Source organism: Pseudopipra pipra, chromosome 1, assembly GCF_036250125.1.
Source record: "Pseudopipra pipra isolate bDixPip1 chromosome 1, bDixPip1.hap1, whole genome shotgun sequence".
Taxonomy (NCBI): Eukaryota; Metazoa; Chordata; class Aves; order Passeriformes; family Pipridae; genus Pseudopipra; species Pseudopipra pipra.
The window spans coordinates 137,206,522-137,224,441 of NC_087549.1; the positions used below are offsets into that span (position 1 = coordinate 137,206,522).

Here is a 17,920-nt window from a genome sequence, read left to right on the forward strand (position 1 = left end):
GGCAGAACCACTTGATAGCTGTGCTCAAAGAAGTGGGTGGCTGTGTTTGCATAAAAGATTAATTAATAGCACAAAAATATTAATATAAAACAAGTGAAAAACAAAAAACGTCGAGTGATGAGGTCAAATGTAGCATGATTCAAAAAAACATAAAATGTGATATGGTGAGATGTGATAAAATCTTACTGCAACAAAGCTTGAACTAGCCTCCAAAGCCAACAGAGCTCTTAGATGATGGATTGTAATTAGTGAGAGTGATGGATACAAAATTCCAAACAGCTTTTTTATTAAATCAGCTGCCAGTCAATTACTGTGAATAGTTCAAATGAAATGAAATGTGTTTGTTCTTTTTGACATTATATAGACACCATTTTGAAATCATGAATCTGGCAGAGGCCTCTAGCTTTTAGTCATATTTTTTTAGGCTGAACAGCTTTCAACATTGGATTTCGATTTAAGAAATGTTCAGCAGAAATATTTGTTCAGTAAAGAAGGCCAATGCAGTAACATTATTGTCCATTCAGAACAGACACGCACAAAGAAAAAAGTGAGATATAAAACGTGTTGCATACTTGAACTCCAAAGGTTGCATACATCATGATTCATGTGATATAGAAAGGCCTTTACCTTTGTTTTATTACATCAGTTCTAATTTGGTCCTTCGTTGACATATAACCACACATCATTTCACTGTTTACTTGTAAATTATTAACTGTAGTATATTTTTAGGACAATGGCAATGTTTCAGTACGTAAAGAATGAAATGGTAACGCAGGAGGTTAATGTCTCACATGAGGAGTTTATTAGATTTTCATGGAGATGTTTTCGGATAGCGGTTGTACGCTTTTACTAAATCACTAGTGAAGGCTGTATTATCTGTCACAATTCTTTGTATGTCAAAACATGCAAAGCCTTTACCAAAGTATGACAACAGTCTTGGCTAGAAAATTAATTTTATTGTAAGCTCACGTTTCAGCTGGCCATAACCATAGGTAAAAAACATGTGGTTTGATACGCAGATCTATAACCATGGGGTGGGTTGTGTGGAATATCTGGTGACACACACAGATGTTTCAGAAGAAAAATAACATTCTTCACTGAAAGAGTGGTTAAGCATAGGAACAAGCTTCCCAGGGAAGTGATGGAGTCACTATCCCTGAAAATGTCAAAAAAACCAAGCAGACTGTGGTACTTTGGGTTATGGTGGAGTGGCCATGGTGGTCTTTGGTCGAAGGTTGGACTGGATTATTTTGGAGGTCTCTTCCAACCTCAATGACTCTGTGATTCCACACAGAGAAAGGGTTAAGACTCTGCTCCTGACATTTTGAATTAGCAGGCAGCAAGCCTTGAATTTGTGGGCTGTAAAGTTTCACACCAATAGACGTGTATTTAGATATAAGGGATTAGGGATACCAGGAGATTTCATGAGATATGAGCGCCTTTAAGACCCACATAAGAGCTAATTACACCCCAAAACACACCAGTGAGGCACATCTTCCTCGGAACAGCATCACTCCCGCTCCCCACCCGGAGAAGCGAGGGGCCCCCCCTCCGTTCGCGTGGGCAGGACGGCGCGGGGGGCGGGGGCAGCGCCTCTGCCCGCGGGGGCTCCGCGGCCGCGCACCGGCCCCGCCCCCCGCGCGCCCGCCCCGCGGCGGCGGCCCCGCCCCGCCCCGCGATCAGCTGCGCGCGCGTCACGTGGGCGCGTGTCGAAGGTCACGGCGCTCACAATGGAGCTGTCGCCGTACGCGCAGGGCGGGTGGCGGGTGCTGGGCGACCCCCGCCGCTTCCCCCGCCGCCCCTTCGCCGCGCTGCTCCGCGCCGCCTTCCGCAGCCTCCTCGAAGACCCGCAGGCTGCGCTGGGTAAGGGCGAGGCGCGGGGGTGGGGCGGTGCGGGCCGCGCCGCTCCGCGGGGCGCGCAGAGGGGGCGCCGCGCCCCGCCCGCCCCCGCGTATGGACACGCGTGTCCCCGCGGGGCCGGGCGGGTGTCCCCGCGGGGCCGGGCGGCTGTCCCCGCGTGTCCCCGCCCGTGGACGGCCCCAGGGTGCCGCTGCGCGGGATGTCACCGCTAATGCGCGACTGCTTCATCAAAGCTCCGACCCGTCAAAAGCAGAGGGGGGGCCGGGCCGGGTCGCCCCTCGCGTTCGTGTCCGCGGGAGTGGGGCAGAGCGGCGGTGTTCCCCCGCTGCCACCGTGTGGGGGTTTTTTCTCGTGTGGACACGTCCTACGGCAACCTCGTCGTGAGGGTGCACGGCCGTACAATTAATTTTGCAGTGTTAATGACGGGCGGAGGGAGCCGCCGGTGCTGGGCTGGGCGGCAGGCGGCCCCGGTGTCCGGCCCGGCCGGGGGCTCCAGCTCCGCTCCTCGCCATTAACAGGCTGCTGGGACGGGGCTTGGAGAGGAAATTGAGGTTTTCCTTCTTTTTTTTTTTTTTTTTCTCCTCCTTTTTTTTTTGGTTTTTTTTTTTTTTTTTTTAATGGGAAGGAGATGCAGAGGCGGCGGGGCGCGCAGCGCCGCACAGCCCCGCCTGGTACGGCTCGCCCCAGCCAATGCTTCAACCCCTCACCTCCTCCTCCACCTCCTCACACCTTGCCTACTTGCTCCGTCCTTTCGCTCTGAAACACTAAATGTGTTTCATTTTGAAGTTTTTGTGGGAAAGATAGTGTTCAAAGGGCGAGCAGCAGCCCTGCGTACCGTGTGCTGGGGTTTGGCAAGTAAATGTGTCATCAGTAATTAATTTATTTTAGACGATCCAGACCTGAAAGATATTGACCCTACAGTATTAAAACATTGCCATGCTGCGGCTGCAACATGTATTCTGGAGGCAGGGAAACAGAAAGCTGACATATCTGCTATAAGGTACTCATAGTTGGAAGCTTCACCAGTTTTCTAGCGGTTGTTACTTAAAAGTGTACTGCTGAGTTAATGGTAACAGAAAACTAATAAATTCTTTTTTCCCTGTAGCACATGTCTAGAAGACTGTAAACTGGATAAAGAGAGAATAGAACAATTTTGCACCGAATATCAGGTTTTAAAAACAACTTTAACATATTAATTTTTTTTCCTCTCATAGGAATTTATTGAACCTAGTAAATATTTTTTTCTTTTTTTTTTCCCCCCCTCTCCAGAAAAACAAGGATGCATTGGAAATCCTATTGGGAAGGTAGGTCAATCAGTCAGCACAGAAACATAGTTTCAACTACAGTTAGTTTGAAATTGTTCTGGAAAACACTTTTGCATGGTTTAGGTAATTTAAGTAAGAAATATTGTTCCATTTAAAAAGTACATTTTTAACAAACTCTAGAAAACAGTTGTTGAAACTTTTCTTCATTAGGAATTCTACTCTAAAAAAATCTTTTCGAGCTTTTCAAGAAGCATTACAAGGATCATGAAAAAGTTCTTTATTGATGGACGGCTTTAGAAAATGACCTTTTCTTTTAGTGTAGGAAACTTGTAACTGTTTTGTCTTTCAGCATAGGCAGATCTCCTCTCCACATAACTGATGTGTCTTGGCGCTTGGAATATCAGATCAAGGTAATTTTAATGCACTAAGGTGTTTCTTTAGTCTGTCTTAGTGCTAAGAAATGACTGTTTTATGTGTTCTTTGTTTTTAATTTAGAACAATCAACTTCATAAAACTTATCAGCCTTCCTACTTGGTGACCTTAAATGTAGAGGTACTGTACTCCCAGCCCCCTGAAAGGAAAAAAATGCAATTTCATGATTCTTTTAAATAAAATAGATGTTGCTGTTTGTTTTTTTTTTTTCCTTCAGAACAGTGATTCAGGATCACACCCAGATGTTAGTTTTAGTTGTACGATGGAGCAATTACAGGTACTTGTTTCCTTCATCATTCTGTGCTTAGCTCCAGTTGTGGATGTAGGTGTTTTTAGCAACTTGCCAATCAAAATTAAATCATATATACTATTATTAAAAAAAAAAATCTCTACTGGGAGAATACGAGAGAATCTTCCATAAAAATTATCTGAGTGTATTTTACTGTCTTTTCAAATAAAGTTGCAAAGTAACTGATTTTAGTTGCGTGAGGAGTGTTTTACATACTGCATAAATATTTTGTCTGTTTTCATAGCTGTAATCTATATATGTATTTGGGAGGAAATTCGTCATTTTCTGAAACTCTGATTTCCCGTGCTTTAGAGAAATGATTAAAGAAGCTGGTTCAATGATTTAAATGTGTCATGATTAAAAATAGAGAGCAAACTGAAGGCTCTTCAGTGGTGTTAATGACATGTAAGAAATGTACTGAAACAAACGTTGATCTTTGTTTAGCGATTTAAATGTGTAACTGAACAATAGAGGTATTGTAATGCTTGGAAGTGGCCAAACTCTGGAGGATCGGGAAGAGGGGTTGTGGAGAGAGGAAAAGCAAGATATTAAAACTTTAGGTTTTAAATGTGTGTCTTAAAAGTTGTCCTTTTCTCACTAATGAGTGTTTCTAGTCAGTTTGCTGACATAGCAAAATCTGACATGCTTTGGCTAGAGAATGATCCTGGTACAAAATTGCACTCAAAATATTTTCAGTGTTTTAGAAATGCATGTAGTACTTCAAAGCCTGGAGCGGATGTTAGTGTTAGCCATCGTGGCAATACTGATAAAATCTACGTGTTAATAGTAGCGATCTGGTTTAGGAGCAAATACATTTTTAAAAGTGTTTTCCTTCAGTTCCCACTTTTCTGACTACACTGTAAAATATGGAGCTGTTTAATTACTTGCTGGCATTGTTTGTCAGTTGCAACATTTCTTTGTGCTACAAGGTGCTGGTTTCCCTTGCCTCTCTGTATAAAAAAGATACTCTGTTCCTCTAGCTGACCTTCTAAAAAATATGTTTATTCTAAGACAATATTTCATCTCTTAGGATTTAGTTGGAAAACTAAAAGATGCTGCAAAAAGTCTAGAAAGAGCGACTCAGATGTGATTGAAGGAACGTGTCAGCCTGCTGAGCTGAAGTACTCTCATTCCTAAGAGTGTCTCCTAAATGACAAATGTCTTTCATCTCTTGATGCAAACTGTCCTTTTTTTTTAAGTCCTTGGATGTGAATTAAATGAAACAACTTTTTTACGTCCGCATTTGGTATTCCTTGCTCATGTAATTTTTTTTTATTAATTCTTGTTAAGTATTTGCTTAACTGTCATGTCATCAAAGCATTCCTTCTATCTTATTTTGTATATTTTTACATTTGTCGCTGCTTATTTTTCTCTGTTATCTAATAAAAGTTTATTCGTGCCTGTTCTGCAATTTCTATGGGTGAATTAGCTGTACCTAAAAGTAAGATGCTAAACGTTAGATCAGCTCAGTGAGGCGAAAGTCCCTTCCTCCCGTGCCGCGGCTGCGGCGCGTTTGCTAAATCGCCCGCCGCGCTTTGTCATTTCACTCCAACCGATCTTACATCTCCCCTACGAGTAAAGGTTGGACCCCGGCGCGGGTGGCAAGAAAGGATTCAGTTTAATCGTATGGGCTCGGGGTGCCTCGAGGAAAGCCGAGGGTCCGCGGGATGGAACGGAGCCGGGTGGCGGCTCCGGCTCGACGGCAGGGCTACTCCGCGGCTCTCCCGGCCGCCTTGGGCCGCTCCCGGCACCGGTGGTCTCCGCGGGGCCACTCGCTCTCGCCAGCAGGTGCGGTCGGGCTCCGCAGCGCGGCCCGTCCGCACCTGCCGGGGAGGAAGAGCGGCCCCGCAGAGGATGCGAGGCGGCCGCCGGTCCTTTACTGCGGAGCAGCTCCGTTCCTCCGCGCCCGAGCTGCGAGAGGCGTCTTGTCGTCGCCGGCGGCGAGCGACCGCGAGGGTTCCCCCGCTTCCCTCTCTCCCAGCTGGCCCGTCTTCCCCCCGCGGGGTGCGGGGACACCGCGGGTCTCCGCGACACCCGCTCCCGCCGCCGCTCGGGGCGGAAAAGCGGCCGCGCGGCCCCCGAGGGGACGCGCCTCCTCGACGGCGGCGGCTCCGTGCGGCCGAGGGCGGGCGAGGGGCGCTCGGCAGCGCGCAGGCGGTGGCGGTGGCGCGAGGCCGCCGTGCGGGTCCCCCCGGGGGTCGCTCCGCGGCGGGACGGGGCGTGCGGGGCGGCCGCGGGTGGGAGCGCGCAACAAGTGCGCGGAGGGAGGCGAGGGCTGCGGGGGCAGCCGACGGGAGGCGTATGGGGCCGGTGGGTGTGCGGGCAGGGGGGCAGCGGCGCGGGCAGGATGGAGAGGGCAACGCCGGGCGGGGTCCTGGGGGACGGGCGGCGATCGGATCAGGGGGCGCGGGGGCGACGAGGGCGCAGGGAGGGAGTGGGGGGCGGAGGGGGTGAAGGGGAGCCGCGGCGCGGGCGGAGGGAGCGCGGGGAAGGAGGGCGGGAGGCATCGGGGCTGCGGCGGGCGGGGGGAGGCGGGCGAGAGCCGCGGAGCGGGGCCGGGGGTCGGGGCGGGCGGTGAGGAAAAGGAGGAAAAGGAGGAAAAGGAGGCATCGGCGGCGCGCGGGCGAGCGCGTGCAGGGCCGGGGGGAGGGGAGGGAGGGAGGGAAGGAGAAAGGGAGGAGGGAGAGAGGGAGGGGAGGGGGTGGCGGGCGGGGGAGGGGAGGGAGGGAGCGAGGGAGGGGGGAGGCGGAGGGGGAGGAGGCGGCCGGGTTGCGGGATTGGGTCACGGGGAGGCTGCCGGGCCCCGGCGGCAGCGCCGCTAATTCCCAGGCCGCCCTTAAGGAATGAGGCGCCCCACGTGACGCTGGCGGGGCGGGCGAACTCCGAGCCATTTTGGGGACGGTGTCAGTTTCCACTGTGTGCCTTCAGCGTTGCATTCTTCCCTCCTCCGCCCTCCTCCCGCCCGCCCGCCCGCCCGCCCTCCTTCCCTCCCCGGGTCCCCGCCACCAACTATGAAATAACAACAACAATAATACTCGTAATAATAACAATAATAATAAAAGAAGGAACGCGAGCGAGGCCGCGAGGCGGAGCGGGGGGCAGAGGGAGAGACAATGGGCTGGTGGAGAGAGGACCCATCCGGACCGGGGAGACTGTGCGCTCCCAGCGCCTGAGCCGCCCGGGCGGCCAACTCGGAGGGAGCGAGAGAGCGAGGGAGCGAGCGAGAAGGGCCCGCGAGGAGCGGCGGAGACCCGGGCGTTCTGTAACTAAAATGAGCGGAGCGCAGCGGCGGCGGCGGCAATAAGCTTATTGCAATTGACAGCGTCTGCAGTTCATTTCAAGATGGCCGCTTGGCTCACATTCATTTTCTGCTGAACGACTTTTAACTTTCATTGTCTTTTTTGGCCGCTCCGATCATCACCCACCGGCTCCGTTTTCCGGGTACGTATGAAGCGAGGTGTCGCCTTAGCAAGGGCGGGGGGCGAAGGGGGCTCGGCGGCGGTTTTCGGCCGGTTTGGGGGCTGCAAAGGGGCGCCTAGGTGTCCCCCGAGCTCTCCGTATGGGAAAAGCGCTGACAGGCTGCTCCAGCCACACACACACATACAGACACGCAGCAGCAGCAGCAGCAGCCTGTGCACTCGCTCGCGTTACGCACCCACATTTGCAAATTTTAGTTCCTTTCTTTCTCCAGACGCCCCCTAAAACCTTTCTGTGCACATGGCCCCCGAGGAGAATATTTATATTTCCCGACCCTGCTGCCAGCCCGGCCCGAGCGCCCTTTGTTTAAAGGCAGATTTTGATTAAACAGGGACGTTCGTGAAATCTGGAGCTGCCTGGGTCAAGTGATTTCAGTCCTCCCCGAAAGAAATGTGTCTGGGGGAGGTTAAAATGTCAGATAACGCACCCATTTTATAGAGACGGAGCCAGCGGGGGGTAGCGATCCTCCTGGGGGGGTTGTTAGGAGCCGGGGCACCCAGCAGAAAATGTTATTAACTTAAGTTGGACAAGTACTTGTGTGAAATTGGATGGGTTGTAAGATGGCGGTTCCCAGTTGTTTCCAATGTCTCCTCTTACATTTCTGCTCTAAATGCTAAACTTTAGGGGTTTGTGCCTACTGGGAGAGGCAAGGGATGGCCAACGCCGAGAAATAACTTTTTTGGGGGGTGAGGATAGCAGTTTGGCTGCGATCTTGGGGAGCTGGGGCGTGCGGTTTGCTGGAGCCTTTGGAGCAAAGGTGATGTGTCTGCGGGACGCGGAGGGGGGGGTGGTGTGTGTGAATTTCTTTTCTCTGGTTGGTATTTTTTTTCTCCTGAGCCCGGGAAGGGTAAATTTACATGAAATCCTTTGTCAGATCTTAGAGATGTCGCGAGTGGGCTCCTCGTACTGCTTATGGGCAGCCCTTGAAAGTTGCTAGTGTTCTGTTTTTATAATTGAATGGCCTTGGCGATATATAACGCGGGATGTTTCTCTGTGTTTGCTGTAAACATTTGCAAATAATGAGGTAAAAATAAGCAGAAAAAAATCGCATTTCTATACAAGTGAGATAGTAACTTTTCAGCCTCTAGAAAGTTTGATTCACTCCTCCATTCTCCAGAAAAGTCGAAGAAAACCTGGGCGTGTGTGCCTATTTGCAAGCTTGGCGCTAGAAGGATTTTTTTTGCGTAGTCTGTAGTGGTCGGAGTAGGTTCTTTTATGGGACTGTCCCTAACACCAGGGACATTCTGGAAATACAGTCCAGTAAAACTACTTTGAGTGACTCTGAGCAGCCCGTCCTGGAAACTGAGACAGACTTGTGTTGCAGTTTGCCAGAGACACGAAGTCTTGACCTACCTGGTCGCTTAGATAGTACAAAATTAGCATTTTAATGTATTTTTTTAAGTAGACCTATTATGTCTTACGCCTAGTCACAGGGAGCTGATTTTGAAGACTGGGGTCCTTTTGCACTCTGTTGCCAATATTCAGGTCTTTCCTCGGTGCAGCAAGTTGGGCAGAGATATTTGAGCTTCGTGTGCCTTCTCTGAAAGAAGCACCGTCCTCTCCTTTAAAACGTTTGCGTCCATTCTTAAGTGAAAGAGTAATAACAGGCTCGATAGTACAAGTGGCTCTGGCTGATAATGAGTGAAGATGTAGAATGACGGCTGCTTTATTCCTGATGAGAGAGTTTTCCGAGAGAAGATGGGTGCAAAGTACACAAACCTATGCGAGCCATGCTTCTATTTTTTATGTATGTATTTTCTGTTAGAGACCTGTCGAGCAAGGTTTGATAGCTTATTGCCTTTATAGATTTTTAATAATGTAGCTGATTCTTAGCAGGAGAATGCACTTCTGTTTTTCTTCATTTTGACATAACATGTTTAAGGCCTCTAAATAATCGGTTGGCTGGCAGTGTTTACTTCTAGCGAGTATTATCTACGTATATTTTACGTTTAGTTGTTCCATGTGTCAGTGTGTAAATATATATTGTCCTGGGTAAGAGGCTGTTTGTATTTGTGTGAAGTAGTGGCATTCGCCGTGTGATCAGCAGGAGCAGAAAAAAAACTGAAAGGGTTTCCATCGTACCAAAATATTAAGCTCACGCTGCTGTAGTAAAATGTGCTGTGTTCATGTTACAACCCCGCAGGCACAGACACGCGTGTGCCTGTGCCTGTGCGGGTGGCTTTTGAGGAGAAATTAGGCGCCTTGTTCAATTCGCTGGAGAAAATCACTGATTTTCAAGATAGCTTATAGCATGTTGAAAATGTGCTAACTTTGGGCAATAAATAATCCGCGTTTAGGGGTTGCTTCGACAAAACAGGTTTCACGGTTGAATTTAATCCCCCTCCATTTAGGAAGGGGCTATGCCTGCGTGAAATAAACGCGTTAATGTCTTGAAAGGTTTGTCCCAGTCTGTCAGGGCTGGGAAGGAATTCTTGGTCAGCCGACTTGCATGACCTCGGTCACTGCTGGTTTTTTTGGTTCAGATATTTATGAATTATAAGCTAGTGACTTGAACAAATAAAACACAGAACCGTGAAAGCAGCCTGTCCATGTGTAAGTACCTAAAGGGACCTCAGAGCCGCCGGCTTCAGGGCTCTTCAGAGGAGAGTGCAGAAGCCCCGTCTCCGCCTTTTCTGGGAAAAGCAAAACCTCGGTATCAGTTTAAAAGTAAGAAACAGAGGGTCAGGGACCCTGGAAGCGACATTTAAACCGCAGTACAATGCAGCGGCGGTCTTGCTTTCCCTCACGGAGCTGGGAACAGCTTTGGGGACCTGGTCTGGCTTGGTGCTTCTGGCATTTTGGTTTTCTGTGTGCTGGCCGGCATTGGTTTGATGCTGGGGAGTTTTATCTGCTGCTCACTCGAGGGTTCTCCTGCAGCAGCCAGAGAAGTTTTCTGGCCGGGGTCGCTCGTTGGCGCTGTGCACACTTCTGAAGAATATTGTACCCCTGTCCTGGGCAGTTTGGCCGACGTTCAAAGCTTTTAGAAAGCTTGGTGTGTTGCCTTTTTTTTTTTTTTTTCCCCTGCCTAACATCGAAGTTTGCCAGTGGCTGGGGGGAACCTTGCATCTTGAGCATACGATGCTGCGATGAGAGGTGGCTCACAAGCTCTGCCTCGGGAGGAGCAGAGACCAAGGACAGGAGCTGGTGTGCTGGGAGCACTGACATGGGGAAATTAATGGCTTGCATTGGAGCCACGTTGTTATATTACATTTTTCAGGATCTGGTTGACGGAAAATAATTTACTCTGCAATTGACATGGCTGACAGGTTTTTTCCTCGTGTGTACTTTCCCCTTTATCTCTTATTCCCTCTCATTTTAAACAGTATGTGTGCATCTAGAGTTGTTGCCAGTGCATCCGATGGGGGTTTATGGGTTTCAGACTGTGAAAATGACATTTGTTTTTCACTCTTGTCGCTGCATTGTGTTGACAAGGTGTTGATTTAGCTTTAGGAATGATCTGGTCACATGGTCCTTCGCATATTGTCACTAATGTACCGTTTAAAGTCGGTTTGGGCTTTCCCCCCCTCTCAGTGTGCTTTATTGATGAAAAGGGGGTTTGCTTAAGGATTCGGAGACTTGTATTTTCCCATCCAAGCATCTTACCGTGGTGCTGCAAATCTCTTTACACCTTTTGCAAAACTTTGCACCGCGCTTGCTTCGTCCGCGGGAGGATTTTCAAACGAGAGTCAAAACGGGGGGAAGGAAAGAAAGAGAGAGAAAAAGAGTCAGGGGCAAGAGAAAGGGAGGAAGGAGAGAAGTTAAGAAAAAGGAGATGGAGAGATCGGGGATGCCGGCGCGGTGGAGCGGGAGCTGGGGCTCGGCACCTCGCCGGCGGTGCGGGGGGCTCGGTCCCCGGGAGCGCGGCGTGGTTCGGAGGGAGGGAGGGAGCGGAGGGGGAGAGGAGCGATCTTAGACCAGCTTCTCGCACCGAGTCGACGTGGAGAGAGGCCCCTGAGAGGATCCGAAATGGCCGAGGCTCGGGAGGAGCCTCTGGCACTCGCCTCCGCCAGGCTGAGACCCCGCAGCCCGGGGCCGCCCCCGCCGCCCGGACTGCCCCGCACCGCGCCCGGGCACCCTCCGGGCTGTGCCACCCGACCCCGCCCGGGCCGCTCCCGCCCTCCCTCTGCCCTCCCTTCGCAGCCGGGCTCCCAGACCCCCGCGGGCTCCTTGGCTCCTCCACCCCCTCCGCCAGCCCCCGGGCCCAGCGTCCCACCCCCTGGCCCGGCCCGGCCCGGCCCGGCCCGCCCCCCCGGCCGCCCCCCGCCCGGCTCTCGTGTGTTCCCAGCGGTGGCAGGATGCCAAGTGTAAGTGTAAGTTGCTATAGCAACCCCCTCGGAGAGCGGAGCAGATCCGGATCGGCACCGAGCCGCAGCGGCAGCCGCCCGGACCCCCCCGGCGGGCCGGCCCCGCCGCCCCGGTGCCCGGCCCCGCTCCGAGGTGCGTGTGTCCCCCCCCGTCCCTCCCCCCGCCGCCCCTCCCCGCGCTCCGGAAATGCCAGGGCAGCCGCACCGGGAGGCGCTGGTTCCCCTTTGTGCTGCTCGCCGGCAGCCCGGTGCCCGCCGTGTCGCCCCCGGAGCTCCCGCCGCATCGCCGCCGAGCCGGCCGGTGCCGCCGCGCCGCGGGAGCGGCCCGTGCCCGCCGGGGGACGGCGCGGTGGGTGCCGCGGAGCGACCGCGGGGCTGCGCCCAGGCCGGCCCGGGGCGGTGCGGTGCGGGGACGCCCCGCCGGCCTCGGGACCGGCCCTCGCCCGCCGCCCGCCCCCGCGCCGCCGCCGCCGCCTTCGCCTTCCGCGCCTGAGCTGCCCCTGCGCCGGGGGATGCGATGCGATGCACGGGGGGAAGGGGACGCGCCGGACCGCGGCACCTGGGACGCAGCCGCGCTCGTCCCCGCTGACCGGTCCTCTGTGTGTGTGTCTTTCAGAGCCGCTGCTCGCCACGCCAAAATGCACCGAACAACCAGAATCAAAATAACCGAGCTGAACCCCCATCTCATGTGCGTGCTCTGCGGCGGGTACTTCATTGATGCAACAACCATCATAGAGTGCCTCCACTCCTGTAAGTACGACCGGGCGCTCCGCGTTGTTCCCTCGCCGCTTCCCTCCTTTCCCGGCATCCCGGGAACAGAAACAAAAAATCCTCCCAAGCCCAAACCCCCCGAGGGGCTCGGGACCGCTGCCCTCTACCTCCCCGACGGGTGGGGAAGTAGGTGTTCCGGCCGCGGTGCAGATTTTCTGAGGACAGCCCTGCGGTCTTTGTTAAAGTAATAATATATGTACTATAAGCGTCTCCTTTTCATGGTAATTGCGGCTTATTTGGGTATTTGTTTAGCTTAAGCAGCTCGCTGCTGACAATGGACGATTTGCTCTAGCTTGCATAGTTTAGAAAATCGCACCTTTATCTATGCATATCTGAGTGGCACCTTCGAACATCACTGAAAGCCTGTCGTTTCTGACTTACAGTCTGTAAGACCTGTATCGTGCGTTACTTGGAGACCAGCAAGTATTGTCCTATCTGTGATGTCCAAGTTCACAAAACTCGACCGCTTTTGAATATAAGGTAGGAGAAAGTTGCGAAATGCATCCTGCATCCCTTATTTTGCTTTATGTGGGGAGACCAGCAGTAGTCGGTGTCAATGTTATCTCTTCGTCTGCGATTTAAATCTGAAAGGGCTTGTCAATTTACAAGCTAACTGGTGTGTATGCGTTCTCTTTGGAGTTTCATCACTGATTGAAACTGAAGATTTCTCTGCATGGGAAACAGAAAGGTTTTGTTTGTCTTTTTAGCATAAGCCAGTCATTGATGTAATGCCTTTTCCCTCTCCCCAGTTCTCACGTGTACCACCGGACAGTTCTTGCCTCTGCTTTCTGTATCTCCCAGACATACATCACTCCAGGATAATTCCTAATCATGAAAACTCTTGCGGCAACTTTCCAAGCTAAGAGGCAAAAACCTTTAAAGCATCATTTGCCTTTCAGAAACATTTTCCTTGTCAGCACTACATTTTGGTCTCCTTTCTAGGGAGGATGTGTAATTTTTAAGGCCTTCCTTCAGTCTGAGAACCTTCAGTTGAGGTACCACAGATGAGTTTTGGATCAGAGTGGTAGTTAGAGCAGGGCTAGTTTGATTACAAGGTCCTGCAAGTTAACTTTTAATGACTGGCCTCCCGCTTTGTAGAAGATGCCTTGTTGTGAAAGATTATAAGTAGGGATTAAAATATTACTTCACCTGCTTATTTTCATGTTTTGGGGTTGTTCTTTTTTTCAGGTCAGATAAAACTCTCCAAGATATTGTATACAAGCTAGTACCAGGCCTTTTCAAAAGTAAGTAGTTAAATCAGGCATTTTGTTAAGAGCAGAAAACAAAACCAGAGCTGCTATCCTATATCAATACCAGGAGTTACAGAGTAAATGCTAAAAGAAAATTATATGCTTTTCCATCTAGATGAAATGAAAAGAAGAAGGGATTTTTATGCTGCTCATCCGTCGGCTGATGGTAAAAGCTTCTCATTTGCAACTTTAATAAATATAGCATTGACCTAGATGTTTTACTGTTTCCTTTTTAACTTACAAGTGATGTATTACTGTCACAGAATTTTAAGAAGTAAAGTCAGCATAATAAAAGTTTATTGTTTTGTCAGGTAGCTTTCATTCATTATCTTACTGTGAAGATTTTTTTTTTCTTGTTACTGAGAATTGCCATTCTTCCTGATTTGAATTTCAAAATGTAAATTATTGTGGAAATTTCTGCGCAGCTGCCAATGGCTCTAATGAAGACAGGGGAGAAGTGGCTGACGAAGACAAAAGAATTATAACAGACGACGAGATAATAAGCTTATCCATTGAATTCTTTGACCAGAATAGGCAAGTTCCAAAATTGCAATATTTTATGTTTACCTGATTGATAGCAGCTGTATTTATTATTTGTTGTAAATGTGTCATTTCTTCTCACAGACTGGAACGAAAAGGAAATAAGGAGAAAGAAAAATCAAAGGAAGAGGTAAATAACTTTCCTTTACTCCAGAGGAAGCATATCACACACACACACACACAACTTTGGGACAGGTCTGTAGCTGAGAAAAATACATAGGTATGTGTATCTAGAACAAAGGAGGTGCACCTCCTGTTATGGCATGAGGTACAGAAAAGGTAAAATATTTTTATACAGTTGTATATGTAAGCAACTTTTTAAAATTAAAAATGCGTACAGTGTTACTTTTAAAGCAGAATCTGATATTTTGTAAAATTTAAAAAATATTTAATAATTTATTGGTTACTTTATTATATACTAAAAACATACAATACAAATATTTATGTATAAATTTAGTTACATATTTTGATTACTTTAGAACTGTAATTTACCACTTATTTGTGACATGCCTTCTAAGGCAGCGGACATTGTTATGTTATAGTTCATAATTTAATAAGATGCATTTTTTTTAACTTGAAACGTTAGAATACAACATTAGTGGGAGTAATTGCTTGTTCTCAGCAGACTGATTTTCTTTACTATGCTCTCAGGTGAATGACAAAAGATACTTGCGCTGCCCAGCAGCAATGACAGTGATGCATCTAAGAAAGTTCCTGCGGAGTAAAATGGATATACCTAACACTTTCCAGGTACCTATGGGGAAGGAGTGATTTTTTTTTTTTAAGTTTTTTGTTTGTTTTGTTTTTTATTTAGGACTCGTTTCCTCATTACAGCCTGTTCCAGCAAGTGCTAACTGCCAAGTATTTACGGTGTGTGCAATACGTTGCTGGGCTTATTTTTAAAGTATCTATCTGTAGAGTATGGTGACACTGTAATTTTTTTTTAATGCTGTAAATATCAAAGTATAAAGAAATTGCTCCTTGATGTATTTAAAACATGTCCAATAGATATGCAAATTCCCTACTTCTTGCTGGGTTTGGTATAGCTTTTTTTGTTTGTTTGTTTTCCAATTTTGTGAGATATGTAACAGCAGGGCTACTTTCACCTGAGATCAGTCATGTGCTAGGGCTGAATGCCTGGATGCTCCTTAATGCAAGGATTCATATCTTGAACAGATCGATGTGATGTATGAAGAGGAGCCTCTGAAGGACTACTACACCCTAATGGATATTGCCTACATCTATACCTGGAGGCGGGTGAGTATCTCCAGGAGGACTCCAGTATGTCTCCTCCATGGGGGGTGCAGGTCATGGCTTGGGGAGGGCGCTTATAAGGGTCTCCCTTTTGCTTTACAGAATGGGCCTCTGCCCCTGAAATACCGGGTCCGACCTACTTGCAAGAGGATGAAGATCAGTCACCAGAGAGAAGGCTTGAATAACAGTGGGGAGCTGGAAAGTGACTCTGGGAGCGACAAGGCGAGCAGCCCAGCAGGAGGCATCCCCTCCACCTCCTCCTGTTTGCCCAGCCCCAGCACCCCGGTCCAGTCTCCTCACCCCCAGTTCCCTCACATCTCCAGCACCATGAATGGCACCAGCAGCAGCCCCAGCAGTAACCACCAGTCCTCCTTTACCAACAGAGCTCGGAAAACATCAATAAATGGCTCCTCAGCCACTTCATCTGGTTGATGTACCAACCAGGCTACCACCCTCGTCCTTCCTTTATATAGATCTCTCCATGCCATTACAGCTTTATAGATGCTAATCCATGTGACTATCATCCAAATTGCTTTCTTTTGTAGTAACACTGAACTTGGCTATAAAAGGCCAGACTAGGTGACATTCAGGATGGACGTTAATGGAAACGCAAGATTGAAATGTAAATTGTTTTCAGAGGACTGAGAAGCAAACAAAAGTTACATCTTCACCTGTTCTGAGTGATGTGGAGTTGTTTCTGTCCCCATCATCTGGAGTCAGGAGTCTCCAGAAGTCAGTACAAATCCCAGGAAGTAGTTTGTTAATCCAGACTAACTCCTCCATTGCGTTCTCTTCGATTGTTATTGTTCTTATGCTGTTTTGTGAACCTGTAGAAAGCAAGTGCTTTTTCATCTTGAAATCCAACAAAATTGAAAGAATATGCATAGAGAAATGCATATATGTAGCCATGTCACTGTGAATAACAATTTTTGCGTATTAGCCATTTTGATTCTTATGTTGCATCTTTTACTTCTCTGTTGCTGCGCAGAACCGATCAAAAGAAAAGTAAACTTCAGTTTTACAATCTGTATGCCTAAAAGCGGGTATTACCGTTTTATTTACTGACTTGTTTAAATGATTCGCTTTTGTAAGAATCAGATGGCATTATGCTTATTGTACAATGCCATATTGGTATATGACATAACAGGAAACAGTATTGTATGATATATTTATAAATACTATAAAGAAAATATTGTGTTTCATGCACTCATGATATGGTTGTTAACTTTCTAAACTGGTTCGACCCTTGCAGATGCCGCCTGTTTGAGCTTTGCTTGTACTGCAAGAAACACTTTGTGTGTGAGAGCTACAGTATTGGGAAAGCACATTCAAGTCTCTGATAACCCGGAGGCAATTGGCAATCTTAAAAGGATTTTACTGGCTTTGTCTGTTTTTTTTCAAGTGAAATATTTTTACTTTACCAAATGTTGAAGTGATACAGTGAAGAAAAAAAAAAATCAAGGGACATGGAAGTCTTTGACCTGTTTGATAACCTTTTTATTATTTGGTGTGGTGGGACTGTGTTTTTAAAAGCACATGGAATCATTATAGAAGCCATAAACTATTTGGTATAAAGTTTAAGGAACCAGCAAGTGGCTGGATGAAGGCATTTTATCTAAATTTGTTTTAATATATATGTATATGGTACAGTACTAACTTCATTAAAATTTAACAGGTACTTTTCAATAAATTGTGGAGAATGCCTTCTCTTTAATGGCCTGCAAGTAGGTGCATTTTATTACAGGCTTCTAAGAGTGGGTTTTTTTCGGTAGAAGGAACTTTTCCACCATAAAATATGAACAGCCCAGATACTTTTCAGTTTGTGCTTTGCTTTGGTCGAACTTTGTGTGTGTTCATCACCCATCAGTTATACATTTGTGAGGGTGTTTATTCTATATGGATATTGTTTCATGTTTGTACGGAAAAATTGTAGTTAAACATTTCATTGTCTCCAGTCTGCAAAAGAAGCACAATTCTTAATTGCTTTGTCTTGCTTATAGTCATTAAATCATTACTTTTGCATATAAATTGCTGTTATTTGTCCTGCTTGTTTTTATAGACCAGGTGATTGCAAATCCTCCACAAAGTTATCGCTTATTGATGTATATGTCTTGTTAAACAAGAGTTGATATTTTTTTCTGTAGTAAACATGTACAGCTCAATTTCAACAGTAAAAACTTCAGTTTTATATACACGAATAACTTTCATTTATAGCTGATCAAAGAAATAAACAAATAAAAGGGATAATTCATTGAAAAGTAGCAAATGACCTCTGTTGATAATGTGGTGTTAAGGGAAAAATATCTTTTTCTCATGGGATGTGTTTCTGGGTGTACCAAAGATTTTAGTGAACAGAACAGTATGGTGTACTAAAATAACAAAGAAAAAAAAAAAGCCTAGAAATTGCAGTGATTTGTTTTGGTTGCCTGCCTCGAAAACATTTGCTGTTCTTTATTTGACCCCGATTAATTCTTGGAA

General features: G+C 47.9%; 2 protein-coding genes across 4 annotated transcripts; both read left to right on the forward strand.

Moving 5' to 3' along the window:
• The first annotated feature begins 1,690 nt into the window (after positions 1-1,690).
• Positions 1,691-5,257, forward strand: COMMD3 (COMM domain containing 3). Of its 2 annotated transcripts, XM_064635204.1 has the most exons (8): positions 1,697-1,863; positions 2,749-2,860; positions 2,966-3,029; positions 3,130-3,164; positions 3,475-3,535; positions 3,621-3,677; positions 3,775-3,834; positions 4,877-5,257. In XM_064635204.1, exons 1-8 carry the CDS (start codon positions 1,731-1,733, stop codon positions 4,934-4,936), a joined length of 582 nt encoding a protein of 193 aa, XP_064491274.1. In that variant the 5' UTR covers positions 1,697-1,730; the 3' UTR covers positions 4,937-5,257. The 2 variants fall into 2 exon arrangements, with proteins under 2 accessions (XP_064491265.1, XP_064491274.1); XM_064635195.1 differs by lacking the exon at positions 4,877-5,257 and having other exon boundaries at positions 1,691-1,863; positions 3,775-4,032.
• Positions 5,258-7,150: 1,893 nt separating this feature from the next.
• BMI1 (BMI1 proto-oncogene, polycomb ring finger) lies at positions 7,151-16,365 on the forward strand. 2 transcript variants are annotated; one of them, XM_064635172.1, is made up of 10 exons: positions 7,151-7,287; positions 12,244-12,377; positions 12,782-12,878; positions 13,587-13,642; positions 13,764-13,814; positions 14,074-14,182; positions 14,273-14,318; positions 14,840-14,938; positions 15,365-15,445; positions 15,545-16,365. In XM_064635172.1, exons 2-10 carry the CDS (start codon positions 12,266-12,268, stop codon positions 15,872-15,874), a joined length of 981 nt encoding a protein of 326 aa, XP_064491242.1. In that variant the 5' UTR covers positions 7,151-7,287; positions 12,244-12,265; the 3' UTR covers positions 15,875-16,365. The 2 variants fall into 2 exon arrangements, with proteins under 2 accessions (XP_064491242.1, XP_064491252.1); XM_064635182.1 differs by lacking the exon at positions 7,151-7,287 and adding an exon at positions 11,738-11,760.
• Positions 16,366-17,920: the final 1,555 nt, after the last annotated feature.

Coding starts and splice junctions, on each gene's coding strand:
- BMI1 (XM_064635172.1), top strand. CDS start 12,266: ATGCACCGAACAACCAGAATCAAAATAACCGAGCTGAACCCCCATCTC. Junction 12,879..13,586: donor CGACCGCTTTTGAATATAAG/GTAGGAGAAAGT, acceptor TCTTTTTTTCAG/GTCAGATAAAACTCTCCAAG. Junction 13,643..13,763: donor AGTACCAGGCCTTTTCAAAA/GTAAGTAGTTAA, acceptor TTTTCCATCTAG/ATGAAATGAAAAGAAGAAGG.
- COMMD3 (XM_064635195.1), top strand. CDS start 1,731: ATGGAGCTGTCGCCGTACGCGCAGGGCGGGTGGCGGGTGCTGGGCGAC. Junction 1,864..2,748: donor AGACCCGCAGGCTGCGCTGG/GTAAGGGCGAGG, acceptor AATTTATTTTAG/ACGATCCAGACCTGAAAGAT. Junction 2,861..2,965: donor GCTGACATATCTGCTATAAG/GTACTCATAGTT, acceptor TTTTCCCTGTAG/CACATGTCTAGAAGACTGTA.